This window comes from Papio anubis, chromosome 18, assembly GCF_008728515.1.
Source record: "Papio anubis isolate 15944 chromosome 18, Panubis1.0, whole genome shotgun sequence".
Lineage (NCBI taxonomy): Eukaryota > Metazoa > Chordata > Mammalia > Primates > Cercopithecidae > Papio > Papio anubis.
Window position 1 is genome coordinate 22,707,888 of NC_044993.1, and position 17,739 is coordinate 22,725,626.

Genomic DNA, 17,739 nt, shown 5'->3' on the forward strand with positions numbered 1-17,739 from the left:
GGAGTACAGTGGCACCATCTCAGCTCGCTGAAACCTTTGCTTCCCAGGTTCAAGCGATTCTCATGCCTTAGCCTTTCAAGTAGCTGGGATTACAGGTGTGTGCCACCACACCCAGCTAATTTTTGTATTTTAGTAGAGATGGGGTGTCACCATGTTGGCAAGGCTGGTCTCGAACTCCAGACCTCAAGTGATCTGCACCCCCTTGGCCTCCCGAAGTGCTGGGATTACAGGCGTGAGCCACTGTGCCTGGCTTCTTTTTTTATTTGTATTTATTTATTCTTTGAGATGGAGTCTCGCTCCGTTGCCAGGGTGGAGTACAGTGGTGTGATCTCAGCTCACTGCAACCTCCGCCTTCTGGGTTCAGGCGATTCTCCTGCCTCAGCCTTCCGAGTAGCTGGGACTACATGCGCCCGCCACCGCGCCCGGCTAATTTTTTCTATTTTTAGTAGAGACGGGGTTTCACCATGGTCTTGATCTCCTGACCTTGTGATCCGCCCGCCTCGGCCTCCCAAAGTGCTGGGATTACAGGCGTGAGCCACCGCGCCCGGCCCCAGCTAATTTTTATATTTTTAGTACAGATGGAGTTTCACCATGTTGGCCAGGATGGTCTGGATCTCTTGACCTCATGATCCGCCCGTCTTGGCCTCCCAACATCCTGGGATTTCAGGTGTGAGCCACTGCACTGGCCTCTTTTTAAAATTCTACTCTAATTTTAATTTAATTTTTTTTTTTTTTTTTTTTTTTTTTTTTGAGACGAGTCTCATTTCTGTCACTCCAGGCTGAGTGCAGTGTCTTGATCTCAGCTCACTGCAACCTCCTCGGGCCCCGGGTTCATGCCATTCTCCTGCCTCAGCCTCCCGAGTAGCTGGGACTACAGGCTTCAAGCACTGGGCCCGCTAAGCTTTTGTATTTTTAGTAGAGACGGTGTTTCACTGTGTTAGGCCAGATGGTCTCGACCTCCTGACCTGATCCGCCCGTCTCGGCCTCCCAAAGTGCTGGGATTACAGGCTTGAGCCACCGCGCCCGGCCAATTTTTAATTTAATTTTTTAAAAATTTCATTTGTTTGTTTTTGAGAAAGGGTCTTGCTCTATTGCCAAGGCTAGAGTGCAGCGCGCAGTCACAGCTCACTGCAGCCTCGACCTCACCAGGCTCCTGAGTAGCTAGGACTACAGATGCATGTCACCACGCCCGGCTAATTTTTACATTCTTAGCAGAGACGAGATTTCACCATGTTGCCCAGGCTCATCTCAGACTCCTGGGCTCAAGAGATCTGCCCACCTTAGCTTCCCACAGTGCTGGGATTACAGGCATGAGCCACCATGCCTGGCCCAGAAGTTAAATTTCTCTGTTGTTGATTCTGAACATCCTTTTCTTTTTTACTTCTTCCATTGTTTTCTAAACTTAATGATTCCTTGTCCTGTTATACTGTTCTTCTGTTTTTCTTAAATAGACTCTATTACTGGCCGGGCGCGGTGGCTCAAGCCTGTAATCCCAGCACTTTGGGAGGCCGAGATGGGCGGATCACGAGGTCAGGAGATCGAGACCATCCTGGCGAACACAGTGAAACCCCGTCTCTACTAAGAAATACAAAAAATAGCCGGGCGAGATGGCGGGCGCCTGTAGTCCCAGCTACTCGGGAGGCTGAGGCCGGAGAATGGCGTGAACCCGGGAGGCGGAGCTTGCAGTGAGCTGAGATCCGGCCACTGCACTCCAGCCTGGGCGACAGAGCGAGACTCCGTCTCAAAAAAAAAAAAAAAAAAAAAATAGACTCTATTACTTAGAGCGGTTTTAGGTTTACAGCAAAACTGTCTCTTCTGCTTTCTGGTTTGAATTTTTGTGTTAATGTTTTTATTAGTAAAATTTATTTAGATTTATGTTATGAGGTAAGAAGCTAAACTGATTAATTTTCAAAGAGCCCAAACACCATTTACATCTAATCTTCTCCTTCTCTGGTTGGAATCCTCTATCCCATATTAAATATGGGTATATAAGTAGATTCTGTTTATACAGTGTCATTGATCTCATTGTCCAAAGGAATTTGATTTTGGACATGTTAAAAGTTTGAAGTGTGAGGATCTAGATGTTGAGATCCACTTGGTAGTTGCATTTCTGAGTGAGGAATTCAAGAGAAATGTCTGGGTAAGAAATATAGATTTGGGTGTCATTAAAGAATGGGTGGCAGTTGAAGCCACAGATCTGAGTAACTTCCCCCAGAGAGAACATGCAGAGCCACAGAAGTGCAGGCCACAGAGAAGCCTCAGGGGAGGACACAAGTTCAAGGGCACAGAAAGGAGGAGACACCCAAAGAGGGGAATGAGGAGATCCCAGAGAGAGGAGGGCACAGACATCAAAGGCAGAAGAGCATTTAAAGGATTGAATGAGGCCAGATGTGATGGCTCACGACTGTAGTCCCAACTCTTCAGGAGGCTGAGGCAGGAGAATCTCTTGAAACAGGGAGGCGGAGGTTGCAGTGATTCAAAATCTAGCCACTGTACTCCAGCCTGGGCGACAGAGCGAGATTCAGTCTCAAAAAAATAAATACATAAATAAAGGATTGAATGGATGATTAACAACGTCAGATCCCACAAAAAGCCCAGCAAAATGAAGAACAAATAGTGTCCATGAGATTTGTTATCCAAGGAGGCCACCAATGGCTTCAGCGGTATTTGGCATCTGAAGAAAAAGCCAGGTGGATTGAGGAGTGAATGAGAGAAGTAGGAAGTGTAGAGCGTGACCTCGTTGGCAAGAAATTTCTCCATGGAAAGAAGGAAATAAATAGTGCAGGCCAGGCACAGTGGCTCACACCTGTAATCTTAGAACTTTAGGAGGCCAAGACAAGTGGATCACCTGAGGTCAGGAGTTTGAGACCAGCCTGGACAACATGGCAAAACCCCCTCTACTAAAAATACAAAAATTAGCCAGGCATGGTGGTGGGTGCCTATAATCCCAACTACTCTGGAGGCTGAGGCAGGAGAATCACTTGAACCCAGGGGTGGAGGTTGCAGTGAGCCGAGATTGCTCCACTTCACTCCAGCCTGGGTGACAGAAAGAGACTCCTTCTCAAAAAAAAAAAAAAAAAAGAGAGAGAAAGAAATAGGGCAGAAATGAGAAGTTTAGATGGATTTGACAAAAGGATTCTCTTCTGGAGAAATCTGAAATGTGTTTGGATTTATCAGGGAGACTGGGCGCAGTGGCTCACACCTGTAATCCCAGTACTTTGGGAGGCTGAGGCTGGTGGATCACTTGAGGCCAGGAGTTCAAGACCAGTCTGGCCAACAAGTTGAAACCCCGTCTCTACTAAAAATACAAAAATTAGCCAGGCGCAGTGGTGCGTACCTGTAATCCCAGCTACTCGGGAGACTGAGGCATGAGAATCTCTTGAACCTGGGAAGCAGAGGTTTCAGCGAGCAGAAATCACACCACCGCATTCCAACCTGGGTGACAGAGTAAGACCCTGTCTATAAATAAATGAATAAATAAATAAAGCTTCAGGGTGGTCCGGTGCAGTGGCACAAACCTGTAATCCCAGCACTTTGGGAGGCCAAGGCGGGTAGATCACTTGAGGTCAGGAGTTTGAGACCACCCTGGCCAACATGGTGAAACCCCATCTCTACTAAAAATATAAAAATTAGCTGGGCATGGTGGCGCATGCCTGTAATCACAGCTCTTCGGGAGGCTGAGGCAGGAGAATCGCTTGAACCTGGGAGGCGGGGGTTGCAGTGAACTGAGATTGTGTCACTGCACTCCAGCCTGGGCAACACAGCGAGACTCCATCTCAAAAAACAAACAAAACAAAACAAATCAAAACAAAAACATCCTGGCTAACACAGTGAAACCCTATCTCTACTAAAAAAAAAAAAAAAGTGCAAAAAATTAGCTGGGTGTGGTAGCGTTCACCTGTAGTCCCAGCTACTCGGTAGGCTGAGGCAAGAGAATGGCATAAACCCAGGAAGTGGAGCTTGCAGTCAGCCGAGATCGTGCCACTGCACTCCAGCCAGCCTGGGCGAGACTCCGTCTCGAAAAAAAAGAGGCCGGGCACGGTGGCTCACGCCTATAATCCCAGCACTTTGGGAGGCCAAGGCAGGTGGATCACAAGGTCAGGAGTTCAAGACCATCCTGGCCAAGATAGTGAAACCCCCGTCTCTACTAAAAATACAAAAAAGTTAGCCGGGCGTGGTGGCGGGCACCTGTAATCCCAGCTACTCAAGAGGCTGAGGCAGAGAATTGCTTGAACCTGGAAGGAGGAGGTTGCAGTGACCTGAGATCGTGCCACTGCACTCCAGCCTGGGTGACAGAGCGAGACTCTGTCTCAAAAAAAAAAGTAAATAAATTAAATACATAAATAAATAAATGCTTCAGGGAGTCACTAGAGGAGGGGTGAAGTTTGAAGTTTGGGGGAGGAGAGAGGTCAGGTGTGGAAGATGGTGGCAGGGACAGGCTTCCATATACCAAGCTTGTCTGGGATAGGATGGAGAGGATATCACCTCTTCCGTTTTGGTTTTTTTTTTTTTTTTTTTTTTTTTTTTTGTGTGTGTGTGTGTGTGTGTGTGTGTGTGTGTTTCTTTTTTGTTTTTTCAGCATCAGTTTGGTGAAAAAAAGGATGTCACCTCTTCCTGAGGAAGCAGAGAGGTGGGAGTGGAAACATGGAGCTATTTGCAGAGAAGTTCCTCAGAGGCGGCTCCTTCCTCAGCAGCCCCTTTGTTCAGTGGATTTGGAGACCAGGTTGTCTCAGGAGGAGAGTGAAAAGAGACATAGAGGTCAGGGCTTCAGCAGAGAGGACTGGAGCAGTCACAGGACAGGAGGAAGATGGAAAATTACCAGAGACACGTGGAGAGTGTGTGGGCAGCCTTTCTCAGGTGTTTCTGCTGTGCCAGGCACTGTGCTGGGCACTGGCAAGGCAAAACTGAGGAAGGCACAGGGCTGGGGAGTGTGTAGTGAGCACAGATGAGTCAAAAGAGGCTGGGGTGCTGCATTTGAAGTCTGTGTGAGGTACATCATGGGTGCAGAGAAAAGATCAGAAAAGACTCCATGGAGAAGGAGGTGTTTGGCCTGAGACTCGAGAGAGTAATAAACATCCGCCAAATAGACCAATAGGATAAGGTGAGGGGTGGGACCCCCTAGAACAGAAAAAGCAGCTGAGCAGGACAGTGGTCAGAAGTGGCAGCCTCAGAACCAGGGCTAGGAGGAAAGGGAACGGGCTTGGGAAGAGCTTGACTGAAGCCCTGGGTCCTAGAAGGGCGTGAATGCTTGCTTAGGAAGCTTAGCCTGTGTCCCGGAGGCGTGTGGAACTGGCAGAGGGTCTGGAAAGCACAGGCAGAATCGCCTTTTGGAAGGGTCACCAGGTGACAAAACCCAGGGTGGATTGGAGCCAGAGAAACTGGAGGCCAGGACCTGATAAGGAGGAAGCTGGCATCATCTGAGCTTAGAGTAAGGGGACCTCAACTGGGCAGAAGCAGTGAGATTGGAGCAGAGGGACAGATTGATTGCACCATATTAGGAAAACAGAGTAGAAGGGACTTGGGTTATTGTGGATGTGGGGAGTGAGGGAGGATTCTAGAATCACTCTCAAATTTCCCACTTGGGTGACTGAATAGAGGGTGGGGAGAGTTTAGAAGGAGCAGAGTTGGAGGATGGGGTGATGAATTCAGATTTGGGCATGCTGCATTTCCCTCTGGAGAGAGGTCAATCAGGCTCTTGGCTCCCAGGGTCTGGTGTTCAGGAAAATGATGTGGATTGGAAAGACAGTAGTTGGAATGATGGCCCCATGGGGCGAAATGCAGTTGGCCAGGGTACACTTGGAGGGTCGCAAAGATCGTGTGCATATGTGCGCGTGCACACATGTATGTGTGTTGTTGGGTGGAACAAACCACGGGGAACCCACTCATCTGTGGACTGGATCTCTGTTCTTTGCTGACCCCAAAAGAGCCTGAAGAGGAGCAGGCTAGAAGGTAGCAGGAAAGCCAGGAGGGCAGAGTTGCAGAACCCCAGTGGGAGATGGCATCAAGGGGAGTGGTTGCTGGCCATGCAGAGCAGGAGACATGGCAGAGAGATCCCTGGTGGGAGGTCTGAGGTGAGGCCCCCACATGTTGGTGACCTTGCTGGAAGGGAGCCATTGCCAGGAATGCATGATCCTGTGGGGACCAAGGTGGAGGAGTGAGCAGGTGAGGCGAAGGGCAACAAGTGGCCGGAGAGCAGGCATGCCTGTGCCTGTGTGCTTCCAAGAAGTGTGGCTGTAGAGGGAGGGGAGAGAGGAGAGACAAGAGGAGGGGGTGCAGGATGAAAGGAGGCTTTTATTTGCAGTTTAAGACTCTGGGGTGTTTGTGGCCTCTGAAGAAGGAGCAGTGGAAAGGAAGAAACAGCAGGGTTCTCAGAGGAGGTGCAGTGGGTAAAGGAGGCCAGAAGAGGTCTTCTGGAAGCAAAAGAGCAGGAGAAGGAGGAAAGTTCAGATGGGCCCTGCCTGGAGGCAGCTGGTGGACATGAACAGGGGAAAGGGAGGGACTTCCCACTTGATGGCCATCTCTGAGAATCCTGGGTGAGGGTGGGTGTATCAGTAGGGCCAGGAGCTGGAGTGGGAGGGGCTTGGAGAGAAAACTTGTCTCGGGTGGGAAGTGAGCAAGGAGGCCATGACTTCCTGGGTGGAGTTCTGTATCCCTGGTACAGACTCAGAGGAGGCAGCTGGTCTCACCAGTCCTGGCCGGGCCAGGAGAATGGGTACAGCAGCATGACTGAGGCAGGGCAACAAGGACCCCGAGGAGATGTCATCACAGGCAAAGCCTCATGGAGCCCAGCAAAGACGGGGCAGTCAGAGGAGCCCAAGGCGGGCAGCCAGGCCCTGAGGCGCAGATAGGATTGGAGTAGGGGTGAGGGCTGGAGGAAGGAGATGGAAGCCAGAGTCAGTGTTTTAGAGCGGGAGCTGCTCCAGCCAACTATGCTCTCCAGATAGAATGCGGACAGAGACAGATGACAGAGCCTTGGGATAACCAAAAACAAGAAAAAGAAAAAAGGAATGTTGACAAAGACCCTTTAGTGCCTCTGCAAAACTCAGCCCCACCTAGGCTGGGAGCACTGGGAGGCCAGGCCACAGGTACCTGGCATCACCCCTACCATGTGCCCGAGAGCACCTGCGGGACCCTGCAGGCAGGAACCATCTCCCAGGGCTCAGGCATGGGCAGGTGGATACTGAGGCAGTACCAGTTAGGTGCCAGTTAGGTGCTGTGGAAGACACAGGCCCAGCTAGGGTAGGACACTGGTCTTGGAGACTTACTGTCCCTGACCACTCCCAGCTGTTCCCTTAATCCCAATTTTCTCAAATAAGGATGCCGGCAAAGGCAGCACCCTCCATATACACCGGCCCTGTCCGTTCCTGTGGGGAGCCCTGGCTACCTGCTGCTGGTTGGTCCCCATGAAGCAATAGCTGAAGAGAGCTCTTTGCACCCTCCCGGAGGGATTGATGAAGTCCTGGAGCAGCCTCTGTATGACCCACCAGTCTGACTCCTCTCTAAAGACCAATGCCCTGGGTGCCAGGGCATACATTTCCCAACGGCCTCCTGGAGAACAGGCATGGTAGCTTTGGAGTCCTGTACTAGGCAGGATGAAGGGCCATTTTCTCTGTCACATGGCTTTCCAAGTCTGTACACAGGCCTGCAGTCTCAGTTCAGGGCTTCACTAGGTAAAACAAAACCCTGGTCTCCCACAGACAAGGTACATACATCAGGCCGGGTGCGGTGGCTCAAGCCTGTAATCTCAGCACTTTGGGAGGCCGAGACGGGCGGATCACGAGGTCAGGAGATCGAGACCATCCTGGCTAACGCGGTGAAACCCCGTCTCTACTAAAAATACAAAAAACTAGCCGGGCAAGGTGGCGGGCGCCTGTAGTCCCAGCTACTCGGGAGGCTGAGGCAGGAGAATGGCGTAAACCTGGAAGGCGGAGCTTGCAGTGAGCTGAGATCCGGCCACTGCACTCCAGCCTGGGCGACAGACCTAGACTCCGTCTCAAAAAAAAAAAAGGCACATACATCACTTGTAGCAGATTCAGAGCATTTCCCAAATGATTTTGCGATTACTCTTTTTTTTTCTTTTTTTTTTGTTTTTTGTTTTTTGTTTTTTGTTTTTGAGATGGAGTCTCGCACTGTCACCCAGGCTGGAGTGCAGTGGCAGGATCTCGGCTCAGTGCAACCTCCGCCTCTTAGGTTCAAGAGATTCTCCTGCCTCAGCCCCCAGAGTAGCTGGGATTACAGGTATCTGCCACCATGCCTGGCTTTTTTGTATTTTTAGTAGAGATGGGGTTTCACCATGTTGGCCAGGGTGGTCTTGAACTCCTGACCTCAAGTGATCTGCCCGCCTTGGGGCAAAGTCCAGGGATTACAGGCATGAGCCACCATGCCCAGCCAGCGATTACTCTTAAGAGGCCAGCATCAGGAAGGGAGGACACCAGGGGGCAAGGTGCTCCCTCTGTAGATGGGGCAGCTAGAGCTAGAGCATGTGGCCATGCAGTCCTCTTTGGGTGGGTCTAGAAGCATCTTCCCAGGGCCCAGGAAGGGGGTGTCCTATACCAGGGCCAAAGTCCAGAACCCAGAAGGCCAGCTTCAGCCTGCTGCTGTGCCCTCACACAAAGAAATATCCCTGAAAGGATGTTCCTGGGCTCCGGCAGGTTATTTATTTATTTATTTAAGCTGGAGTCTTGCTCTGTTGCCCAGGCTGGAGTGCAGTGGCACAATCTCAGCTCACTGCAACCTCCGCCTCCTGGGTTCAAGCAATTCTTCTGCCTCAGCCTCCCGAGTAGCTGGGATTATAAGCTCCTGCCACCACACCCAGCTAATTTTTGTATATTTAGTAGAGATAGGGTTTCGCCATGTTGGCCAGGCTGGTCTCGAACTCCTGACCTTGTGATCCACCTGCCTTGGCCTCCCAAAGTGCTGGAATTATAGGAGTGAGCCACCACACCCGGCCAACTCCTGCAGTTTTAAATCCACGTGACCTCAGGAGCAGGTGACCTCAGGAGCAGACCTTAGGAGGCACCTCTGAGGTGGCATTAGAGGCTGCTCCCATCCCACCAGCAAAAACGGTGGGGCCCGGAAATGGTCTCAAGCCTCTTCTGTACCCCCAGAGCTAGAAGTCCTTTAAACCAAGCCGTGCTTCTTTATCAGGTGGCCTTGCTGCCAGGAGCCAGCCCTGGACTTGGGCCCTGGGGGCACTGCCAGAGCCTTCCAAGGTCTTTTGTCCGCCTGGTTCATAGGGAGGCAGTGGGAGAGAAGAGACCCTTCCTGGCCAGCCAGGCTCCAGAATGAAGGGAAGGAAAGAAGTCAGGCTGAGCCCCTGAAGGTGCTGTGCCGCCGAAGCTGGGGCCTGCAGGACTTTCGGGGGTTCCTCAGTGATGTGTGAGTTTGGGAAGGAGGTGCTGCCTCACAGCCAGCTCTGCCCCAGCTGCCCCAGCTAGTTTCCTGTCATCTGCATCCGATGGAGTTGTCTAGCTTGCAGGGCTTGGGAATGGCTGGAGGTATGCCCTCCATTCCTCTCTGATGTTTTATTGCCCTCTCCACCCTCACACAGTGGGATCTTCCCAGCCTGCCTTTCACCTGAGATCCCTGATCCACTGCCCACGAGGAGACCTGTGGTGAGTGCCCCTCTCATCTGGAATGACCATGTTCCAGAAGTAGGGGCTGGAAGGGGAACCTGGCTGACCCCTGGTTCCTGTGAAAGAGGCCAGGAGCTGGTTCCTGTCTCTTACACTGCTCCTTCCTGTCATTACAGCCATGGGTGCCACTTCTCTCTGGCAGAAGCCAGGCTGGTCTCTCCACACCTGGGAATGAGTCCTGTGTTTCTTAGGAGAATCCTGTTGATAAGCATCTTGCAGGAGCACATCCTGTGAGTCACTTCTACTTTTTGCATTCCTGTTTTGTTTTTTTTGTTTTTATTTTGAGATGGAGTCTTGCTCTGTTGCCCAGGCTGGAGTGCAGTGGTGCAATCTTGGCTCACTGCAAGCTCCGCCTACCGGGTTCACGCCATTCTCCTGCCTCAGCCTCCCAAGTAGCTGGGACTACAGGCGCCTGCCACCATGCCCGGCTATTTTTTTTTTCATTTTTAGTAGAGATGGGGTTTCACTATGTTAGCCAGGATGGTCTCGATCTCCTGACCTCGTGATCTGCCTGCTTTGGCCTCCCAGAGTAATGGGATTACAGGCGTGAGCCACCGCGCCCAGTCTAATTTCTGTATTTTTAGTAGAGATGGGGTTTCACCATGTTGGCCAGGCTGGTCTCAAACTCCTGACCTAAAGTGATCCACCCGCCTCAGCCTCCCAAAGTGCTGGGATTACAGGTGTGAGCCACCATGCCTGGCTTGGATTCCCTTTTGATGATGGTCTGTGGGGTACCAGCAGGGAACAGCAGGTTGTTTTTGCAGTTACTGACAAGACAGGTTTAGGGGAGCTTTCTTTTCTGCATCAGGACCATGTTGATTCATACAAGAGCCCTCTTTGAGTACCACTTGCCTGTAACATGGGCAAGAGGTAGGGAGATGGGGCAAGGATTTTAGAATCCAAGCCCTCCTCTCCCTCTCCCCAAAGATCTGTTCTACACAAATTTTACCAATTTCCCTTTGGCTCACTCCAGTGCAATATCAGGAAAAGTTATTTGAAGACATCTCCTTAGCTGGGAGCTCCTAAATGCCTGCACAAGCCAACTTATTCCCACCATGTAGCCCTGAGCTTGTCTCTTGGGTCCCACCCGGCTCCAACTGTGCACTCCCCATTCTCACTCCCCTGTTTCTCTACACACAGCCAGCTCAACTTCCTTGGCACGGGTGAGGTGTGTTCTGTTAGCTCCCATGCACGGAAATGGGAGGCTTCAGTGTCCTTACCTTGACAGATAGATGTCCTCTCCGGAGATATGCTGCAGGGATCACAAGCACATCTTGAATGCTGGAGCATCCAGGGCCCAATACCAGGCAGCTCTATGCACACACATGCACATGCACATACATACACAGACACATACACATATATGCACATGCACACATTTTTGCTTAAACACAGAATACAGTTTTCACATTTTGCTTAAACAGAGAATACATTTTGCAAACATTCATGTGACAGACTCAAGAGAGTCTCAGGCCACCAGGGGACTTAGGCCTCACTGCCTGCCCCAGACCTCTGTCACCTGGGCCATAGAGGGTTGTGGTGAGTGACACCTACCTCACTTCTCTCGCCTTCCACTCTTCAGAGGGCTATGCTCTCTAGAAAGTTGGGGAAGCTGGCTGCTTAGCTCATGTCAAGTCCCTGGAGTAGGAGGCTGAGTCCATGGATCTCAGGGCCTCCTTCTGAAAGTCCCAAAGGTTGGGGTCTGGCATACTTTGCCCTCCCACGCCCTGGGGACTTCACTGGGTTTCCTCTAGGTCCCATCTCAGCCCTCCTGTGCTCAGCATGCCGACTCCCCACTCTGTCCCCGCCCCTCCCTCAGCATCCCTTCCTATCCATCACTAACCTTCCCGCCTTCCTCTGATGGTCATCTCATTTGAACCTCAGCTCCCACTTCCTACCCATGCCCAACTTGACCACACATGATACCACACACCACGATGGGTCCCCGTTGTGGAAGGGCCCTTCCTTGACCTGCCCTCAACCTCTGGCCAGTGACTTGTCACCAAACCCAATGCCCAGCACCCTCTGAAGCCAGAGGGCTACCCCCAGGCCTGCTGCTGCTCCATAGACAGATGTGCGATACAACATCCCAGTGTCCTCTGCCTCCCTCTCGGCCATCAAGAGCCTGGGCCTCAGGGGCATCTGCTGCATCAGCCTGACCAACGTGGATGGCTCTCCGGCTTCGTACCAGGTGCTACAGTCTGTTGCTTACCACCTGGGCCCACACCTGCAGAGCTTGTCCCTGGGTGGAGGCAGCCCCACAGAGGCCTCCTTTGTGGCCCTGATCCTGGGATGCCCAGGCCTGTGTGTCCTTGATCTCAGTGGCTGCAACAGCCTCTTCACCTCTGGCACACTGCTGGCTCAGCCCGAGATGGCACAGAGCGTCCGGCAGGCCTTGAGCGGCCTCCGTGAGCTCAACCTGGCTGGCCTGCGAGACCTGGCTGACCTCAGCTTCAACCGGCTCAGCAGCTGTGCCCCCAGCCTGGAGCGCCTCTCCTTGGCATACTGCCACCTCACCTTCGAGCTAGGCCCAGTCCGAGGCTCCATCAGCCCCCAAGACTCCTCTCCCTCCCAGTTCTCCTTCAGCAACCTGCTGCGATTTGTGCAAGAGCGGGCTGGCAGGCTGCGTGCCCTGGACCTGAGTGGCACTGGCTTACCACCCGAGGCCCTGCAGGCCCTGGGCCAGGTAGCTGGGCTGCAACTGCAGGAGCTGAGCCTGCACAGCTGCCGGGACCTCTCCACAGAGGCTGTGGCTACCCTGTGCTTCCAGCAACCAGGCCTTACCTCCCTGGACCTCAGCGGCTGCTCAGAACTGACTGATGGGGCGCTCTTGGCCGTGAGCCGGGGCCTGCGGCACCTGCGGCGCCTGAGCCTGGGGAAGCTGCAGCGGCTGACAGACGCAGGATGTACAGCTCTGGGTGGCCTGCGGGAGCTGCAGAGCCTCAACATGGCCGAGTGCTGCCTGGTGAGAGGGCGGGAACTGGCCCAGGCCCTGGGCTCTGTGCACGGGGCTCAATCCCAGCTGGCCTCCCTCAGCCTGGCCCACTGCTCTTCGTTGAAGGTGAGCTCACCATCATCCCCTCCCTTCCTCTCCAGGGCTGAGGACAGCGGGAGGGGGAACCGGGGTGGTGGTGGGCCTGTGGCACCAGGAAGGGACTCCCCAGTGTTCATGCCTATGATTGGCAGTTAGAAATGTACTTGGGACCCAATCTGGAGGAGGACAAGAGCCTAGACAGCTGCTGCTGCTGCCAGCACATCTCCCCAAAGCCCCCATTGTGGGCCTAGGAGGTCCAAGTGGCCAAGGTGACCCAGCCCACGAGGCGGCCAACAGCTCACATGCCAAGTGCATGTGGTCTGGGGAGGGGCGCTAAGGACGAGTGTTCCGAAGCTGGGAGGGCTGAAGAAAGGGGGTGATGGGCAAGGAAGGCAGGGAAGGAGCACTGAGGAAGGTGTTGGGGCAGGGCCTGTGAGGGTGATGTGACAGGAGCAGCAGGGTCATTTCGTAGCCAAGACCAGGCCCTTTAGCGGGGCTCAGCGCTGTCCCTCTGGGTGGCGCCCCTGTCTTGGCAGTGTCAGTCTGTTCCTCTTTAGTGGATTATTTCTTCAGCCTGTCCATTTGACCAGGGCATTCCCAACCTAAAAACCATCTCTCCACCTTGTTACCCTCCAAGTGTCTCTCTTCCTGGCCTTACTCCTCCTTCTCTTTGGCACCAAGCATGTCAGATATGTGATACAACATCCCCGTGTCCTCTCAGCTGCTGCCTCCAGGCCTCACGTTCTTTTGTCCCTCTGTGCCATCTCGGGCTGAGCCAGCAGTGTGCCAGAGGTGAAGAGGCTGTTGCAGCCACTGAGATCAAGGACACACAGGCCTGGGCATCCCAGGATCAGGGCCACAAAGGAGGCCTCTGTGGGGCTGCCTCCACCCAGGGACAAGCTCTGCAGGTGTGGGCCCAGGTGGTAAGCAACAGATTGTAGCACCTGGTACGAAGCCTGGTACTAAGTTCCCCTCTGTGCATCTCTCTACAAACCAGCCTCCTCTACTCTGCCCTTAGCTCCTGCTCCCCATCCCTAACTGCCCTGTCAGCTGGCAGCTCTACCTCCATCTCATACCTCTGGTTCCAATTCTAGAGGGAGCGACTCCGATTGGCTTAGCAGAGTCAACTGGCTGGTCCAGTGAGCTGTGGTCTGAGGTGGCCTCATTCACTCTTTTGGCAGGGGCTGGGAGCATAGGCAAGGTGGCCACCCTAGGCCCTGCCACTTGCATCCTTCCTGCCCCAGCCACAGTCCAGGCCTTTTTCCTGCAGCAACCCCCATGGCCCACCCTGCCCACCCCCACCTTTCACTACCAGCACAGGGACCATGTTGCTTCCTTCCTTGGACCCTCTGGTAGCTCCCCTCCCTCCCTCCTGCCTGTGGGGTGAGAACCTTGAATAGACCCTTCTTAGCTACCCCTGCCAGGCCAGGTGGCATAGGCAACCAGCTGCTGCTCCATCCTGTCTCCTCCCTTCCTCCCTCCTAGGATGCCTCAGTGCTCTCCATGATCCCAGCGCTGGGCCTGAGCCTCAGGGTGCTAGACCTGTCCTCCTGTGTGGCCCTCACCAACCGGACCCTGCAGGCCATCTGCACCTACCTCACCCACCTCTCAGTCCTACGCCTGGCTTGGTGCAGGGAGCTGTGTGACTGGGGGCTTCTGGGGCTGGAGGAGCCTGTGCAGGGGACCCAGGTGCAGGACCCTCGAAGTCTTGGGAGGATGGGGTGGCCCCTGGGCTCAGCTGCCCTCCTGTCCCTTCCAAGTCTCTCTGTAGGAACATTTAAGGGCAAACTCAGGAGGAACCTGAGAAGCAAGGGCTTCTTCCTACAGCCACGCCCAGAGCTGGAGCATCAGGCCTCAGGCACCAAGGACCCCTGTCCGGAGCCACAGGGCCCCTCCCTGCTCATGCTTCGGGCCCTGCAGGAGTTGGACCTCACAGCCTGCAGCAAGCTGACTGATGCCAGTTTAGCCAAGGTGTGGGGCTGCGGGTGCGGGTAGGCTGAGGATCTTGGGGCTGAAGTCAGGGGTCTGGGCCAACCCACTTTTTGCTTGGAAAAAAGTTGACCTTGGAGTTCCTTTTTCATTGGCTTCTGCTGCCTCTAGTCATGCCCTGGCTGGGGTGGGAGGATCTGGAAAGGCCAAGGCTGTGGGCTCCAGTGGCATTTACTTCTCCCCGACCCTCCCCATCCTTGTAGGTGCTCCAGTTCCCCCAGCTGAGGCAGCTGTCCCTGAGCCTGTTGCCAGAACTTACAGACAAGGGCTTGGTGGCTGTGGCCGGGGGCTGTCCTAGCCTGGAGCACTTGGCGCTGAGTCACTGCAGCCGCGTCAGTGACAAGGGCTGGGCCCAGGCAGCCAGCTCCTGGCCAAGGCTGCAGCACCTCAACCTGTCCAGCTGCAGTCAGCTCACAGAGCAGTGAGTGTGTCCGATGACACTGGGCAGATGGAGCCACAGTGCAGGGGCTGGGCTGGGTCCCACGCCGGGCCAGACACTCATCCAGTGGCCTCCCCACAGGACACTGGATGCCATTGGGCAGGCGTGCAGGCAGCTCCGGGTGTTGGATGTGGCCATGTGCCCTGGCATCAACATGGCCGCCATCAGACGCTTCCAAGCCCAGCTGCCCCAGGTGTCCTGCGTCCAGTCCCGCTTCGTGGGAGGGGCTGACCTGACCCTAACACTCTGAGGCCGGGTCAGTAACCAGCCCTGCAGCACAGCCTCCTTGACTCCCGCAGTCCCCAACCCTAGCCTTGACCTGGCTTGCCTCTTGCCTCCCTCTACTGCAGACCCTCTAGGACTGGGGGTGGGGCCAATCCAGGCAGCCCAGAGGGAACTTCCCGCCACACCACCTGACAGTAGCCTCTTTCCAGCTACACGTGGCTGCCACAGGCCCCTGGAAATGCTAGCTGCTTGTTTGCTGTCACAGGCTCCTGCTCTCTGGCCAAGCCCTGGGCGGGAGGCCAGGCCCCCAGCAGGCGGGGTCTGGTGCTGGGAGGAGCAGAGCCCCTGCCTCTTGCCTGCCCTCTTCTCAGACCCCCAGCTCCACCTACTCCTGTGGGACTCTCCCAGCACCCTGTGTGCACTGAGCTTCAGCAGCTGAGCCCAGGTCTATGTTGTAAACCCTAAGATTAAACATTCTAGATAGTACCTCCTTGTCTTAAATTCTGACTAAAGGGTCCCTCCCCTCCCGACTTCAGCTGAAGTGGCCCTAGGGCAGGCAGAGAAAACCCCGAGACACGTTCCTTCCTCAGGCCTGGCCCACAGCCCCACGGGGGCTCTCGCCCTGGCCTGACACTCCTAGCATCTACCCCACACAGTAGGAGACCCCGCAGGCTTGGGTGTGTCCTGAGGCAAAGGCACAAGCTGTGTGCTTGTCTCAGCCAGATTCCAGGAACTACCGATGAATGATGCCTGAGTCAATGAGGCTGTCCTGAGGGGGAAATAAGAGGAAAAGAATGAAAGAGGCCAGCATCTCTGGGTGAGAGGGTCACTAGAGGTCACCTAGTCCAGCCCCTTCAATGGTGCTGGTGACTTCTCCATGGCAGCTCTGGCCCTTGGTGTGTCCCCGCACCTCGTCCGTATTCGTGTTCACTGGTTGTAGCAGCAAGCCAGGGCTCCCTCGGTGCCTGCAGGGACTGTGCTTTATGTGGGGATTCAGAGGGGTCAAAGCTTTCCCAGCCCCAGGGCCAGCTGGGGAGGCAGAGAAGCCAGCTAGCAGGGACAGTCCAGCGTGCAGGGTGCGGGTGAAGAGAGAGACAAGCACCTGGGACCAGAGCCCAGGGAGCAACAAATTGGGCTTGGAGGGTCCAGGAAGGAATCAGGGCAGTGAAAATGGCCAGAAGAAAGGAAGGGGGTGATCCAGGTAGAAGGCACTGTGGGGGTGCACACAGGCAGGCCACAGCTGTCACTGAGGGGGTAGTCTAGGCAGGGAGGATGCCAGCTCAGACCAAGCATCAAGAACACTGCAAGCCACAGGTGCTCAGGTGAAAGGGCTAAACCACGGTATGTCTGTGACTCACCTGGCTCAACTCAGGTTCAGTCATGGAAACTGTGGCCATTAACCCATGGACGTGGATAGGGTGACATCAAATATATGGGATGTTTGTGTGTGTGTATGATAAGATTTATATCGGTGAAAGCAGTTGGGGCAGCTGGTATTGAGAGGATTAGAAGTGCAAGACAGGAGGCCGGAAGTCGGGAGGCTGTTGCTATGATGGTGGCAGGCACAAGGGACTGGAAACATTAAGCAGGAATAATTGACGGTTACAGGGAGGCCCCTAAAGGGCCCCTCCCCTCCCAACTTCAGCTGAAGTGGCCCTGGGGCAGGCGGAGAAAATCCCGAGACACACTCCCTCCTCAGGCCTGGCCCACAGTGTTGGGAAGGGAGGCCGACAGCATCAGGGATCCCTGCCCCCATTTCCACCTAGAACTCCATGGCTGACTGCTCCAACTGTGGTGGGAAGTCCTTAGGCATGGGCATGGTAGGCCCTGGATGCCCAAGGATCTGAAGCTTAGCTGGGGGTGGGGGAGCAAGTGCCCTCCAGCACACTCTCCAAAGGAAGTGCCATTTCATCAGGTCTCAAGGTCAGCCAGGTTGACGGTTAACAGTTAAAAACGTTATTGGGGCCAGGTGCGGTGGCTCATGCCTGTAATCTCAGCATTTTGGGAGGCCGAAGCGGGCATATCACCTGAGGTTGGGAGTTCGAGACCAGCCTGACCAACATGGAGAAACCCCTTCTCTACTAAAAATATAAAATTAGCCGGGCATGGTGGCGCTTGCCTATAATCCCGGCTACTCAGGAGGCTGAGGCAGGAGAATCGCTTGAACCCGGGAGGCGGAGGGTGCGGGGAGCTGAGATGGTGCCATTGCACTCCAGCCTGGGCAACAAGAGCAAAACTTCATCTAAAAAAAACAAAAACAAAAAACAAACAAACAAACAGTATTGGAGCCAGGTGCGGTGGCTCATGCCTGTAATCCCAGCACTTTGGGAGGCTGAGGCAGGTGGATCACTTGAGGTCAGGAGTTAGAGACCAGCCTGACTAACATGGTGAAACCCTGTCTCTAGTAAATACAAAAA

General features: G+C 54.2%; 1 protein-coding gene across 1 annotated transcript; it reads left to right on the forward strand.

Moving 5' to 3' along the window:
* The first annotated feature begins 9,778 nt into the window (after nt 1–9,778).
* LRRC29 (leucine rich repeat containing 29) lies at nt 9,779–15,808 on the forward strand. The gene is given in 6 exon segments (XM_031658163.1): nt 9,779–9,865; nt 12,406–12,587; nt 12,589–12,696; nt 14,497–14,640; nt 14,862–15,079; nt 15,179–15,808. Coding segments are annotated over 5 exon segments (687 nt in total). The 5' UTR covers nt 9,779–9,865; nt 12,406–12,539; the 3' UTR covers nt 15,348–15,808.
* The last annotated feature ends 1,931 nt before the right edge of the window (nt 15,809–17,739 follow it).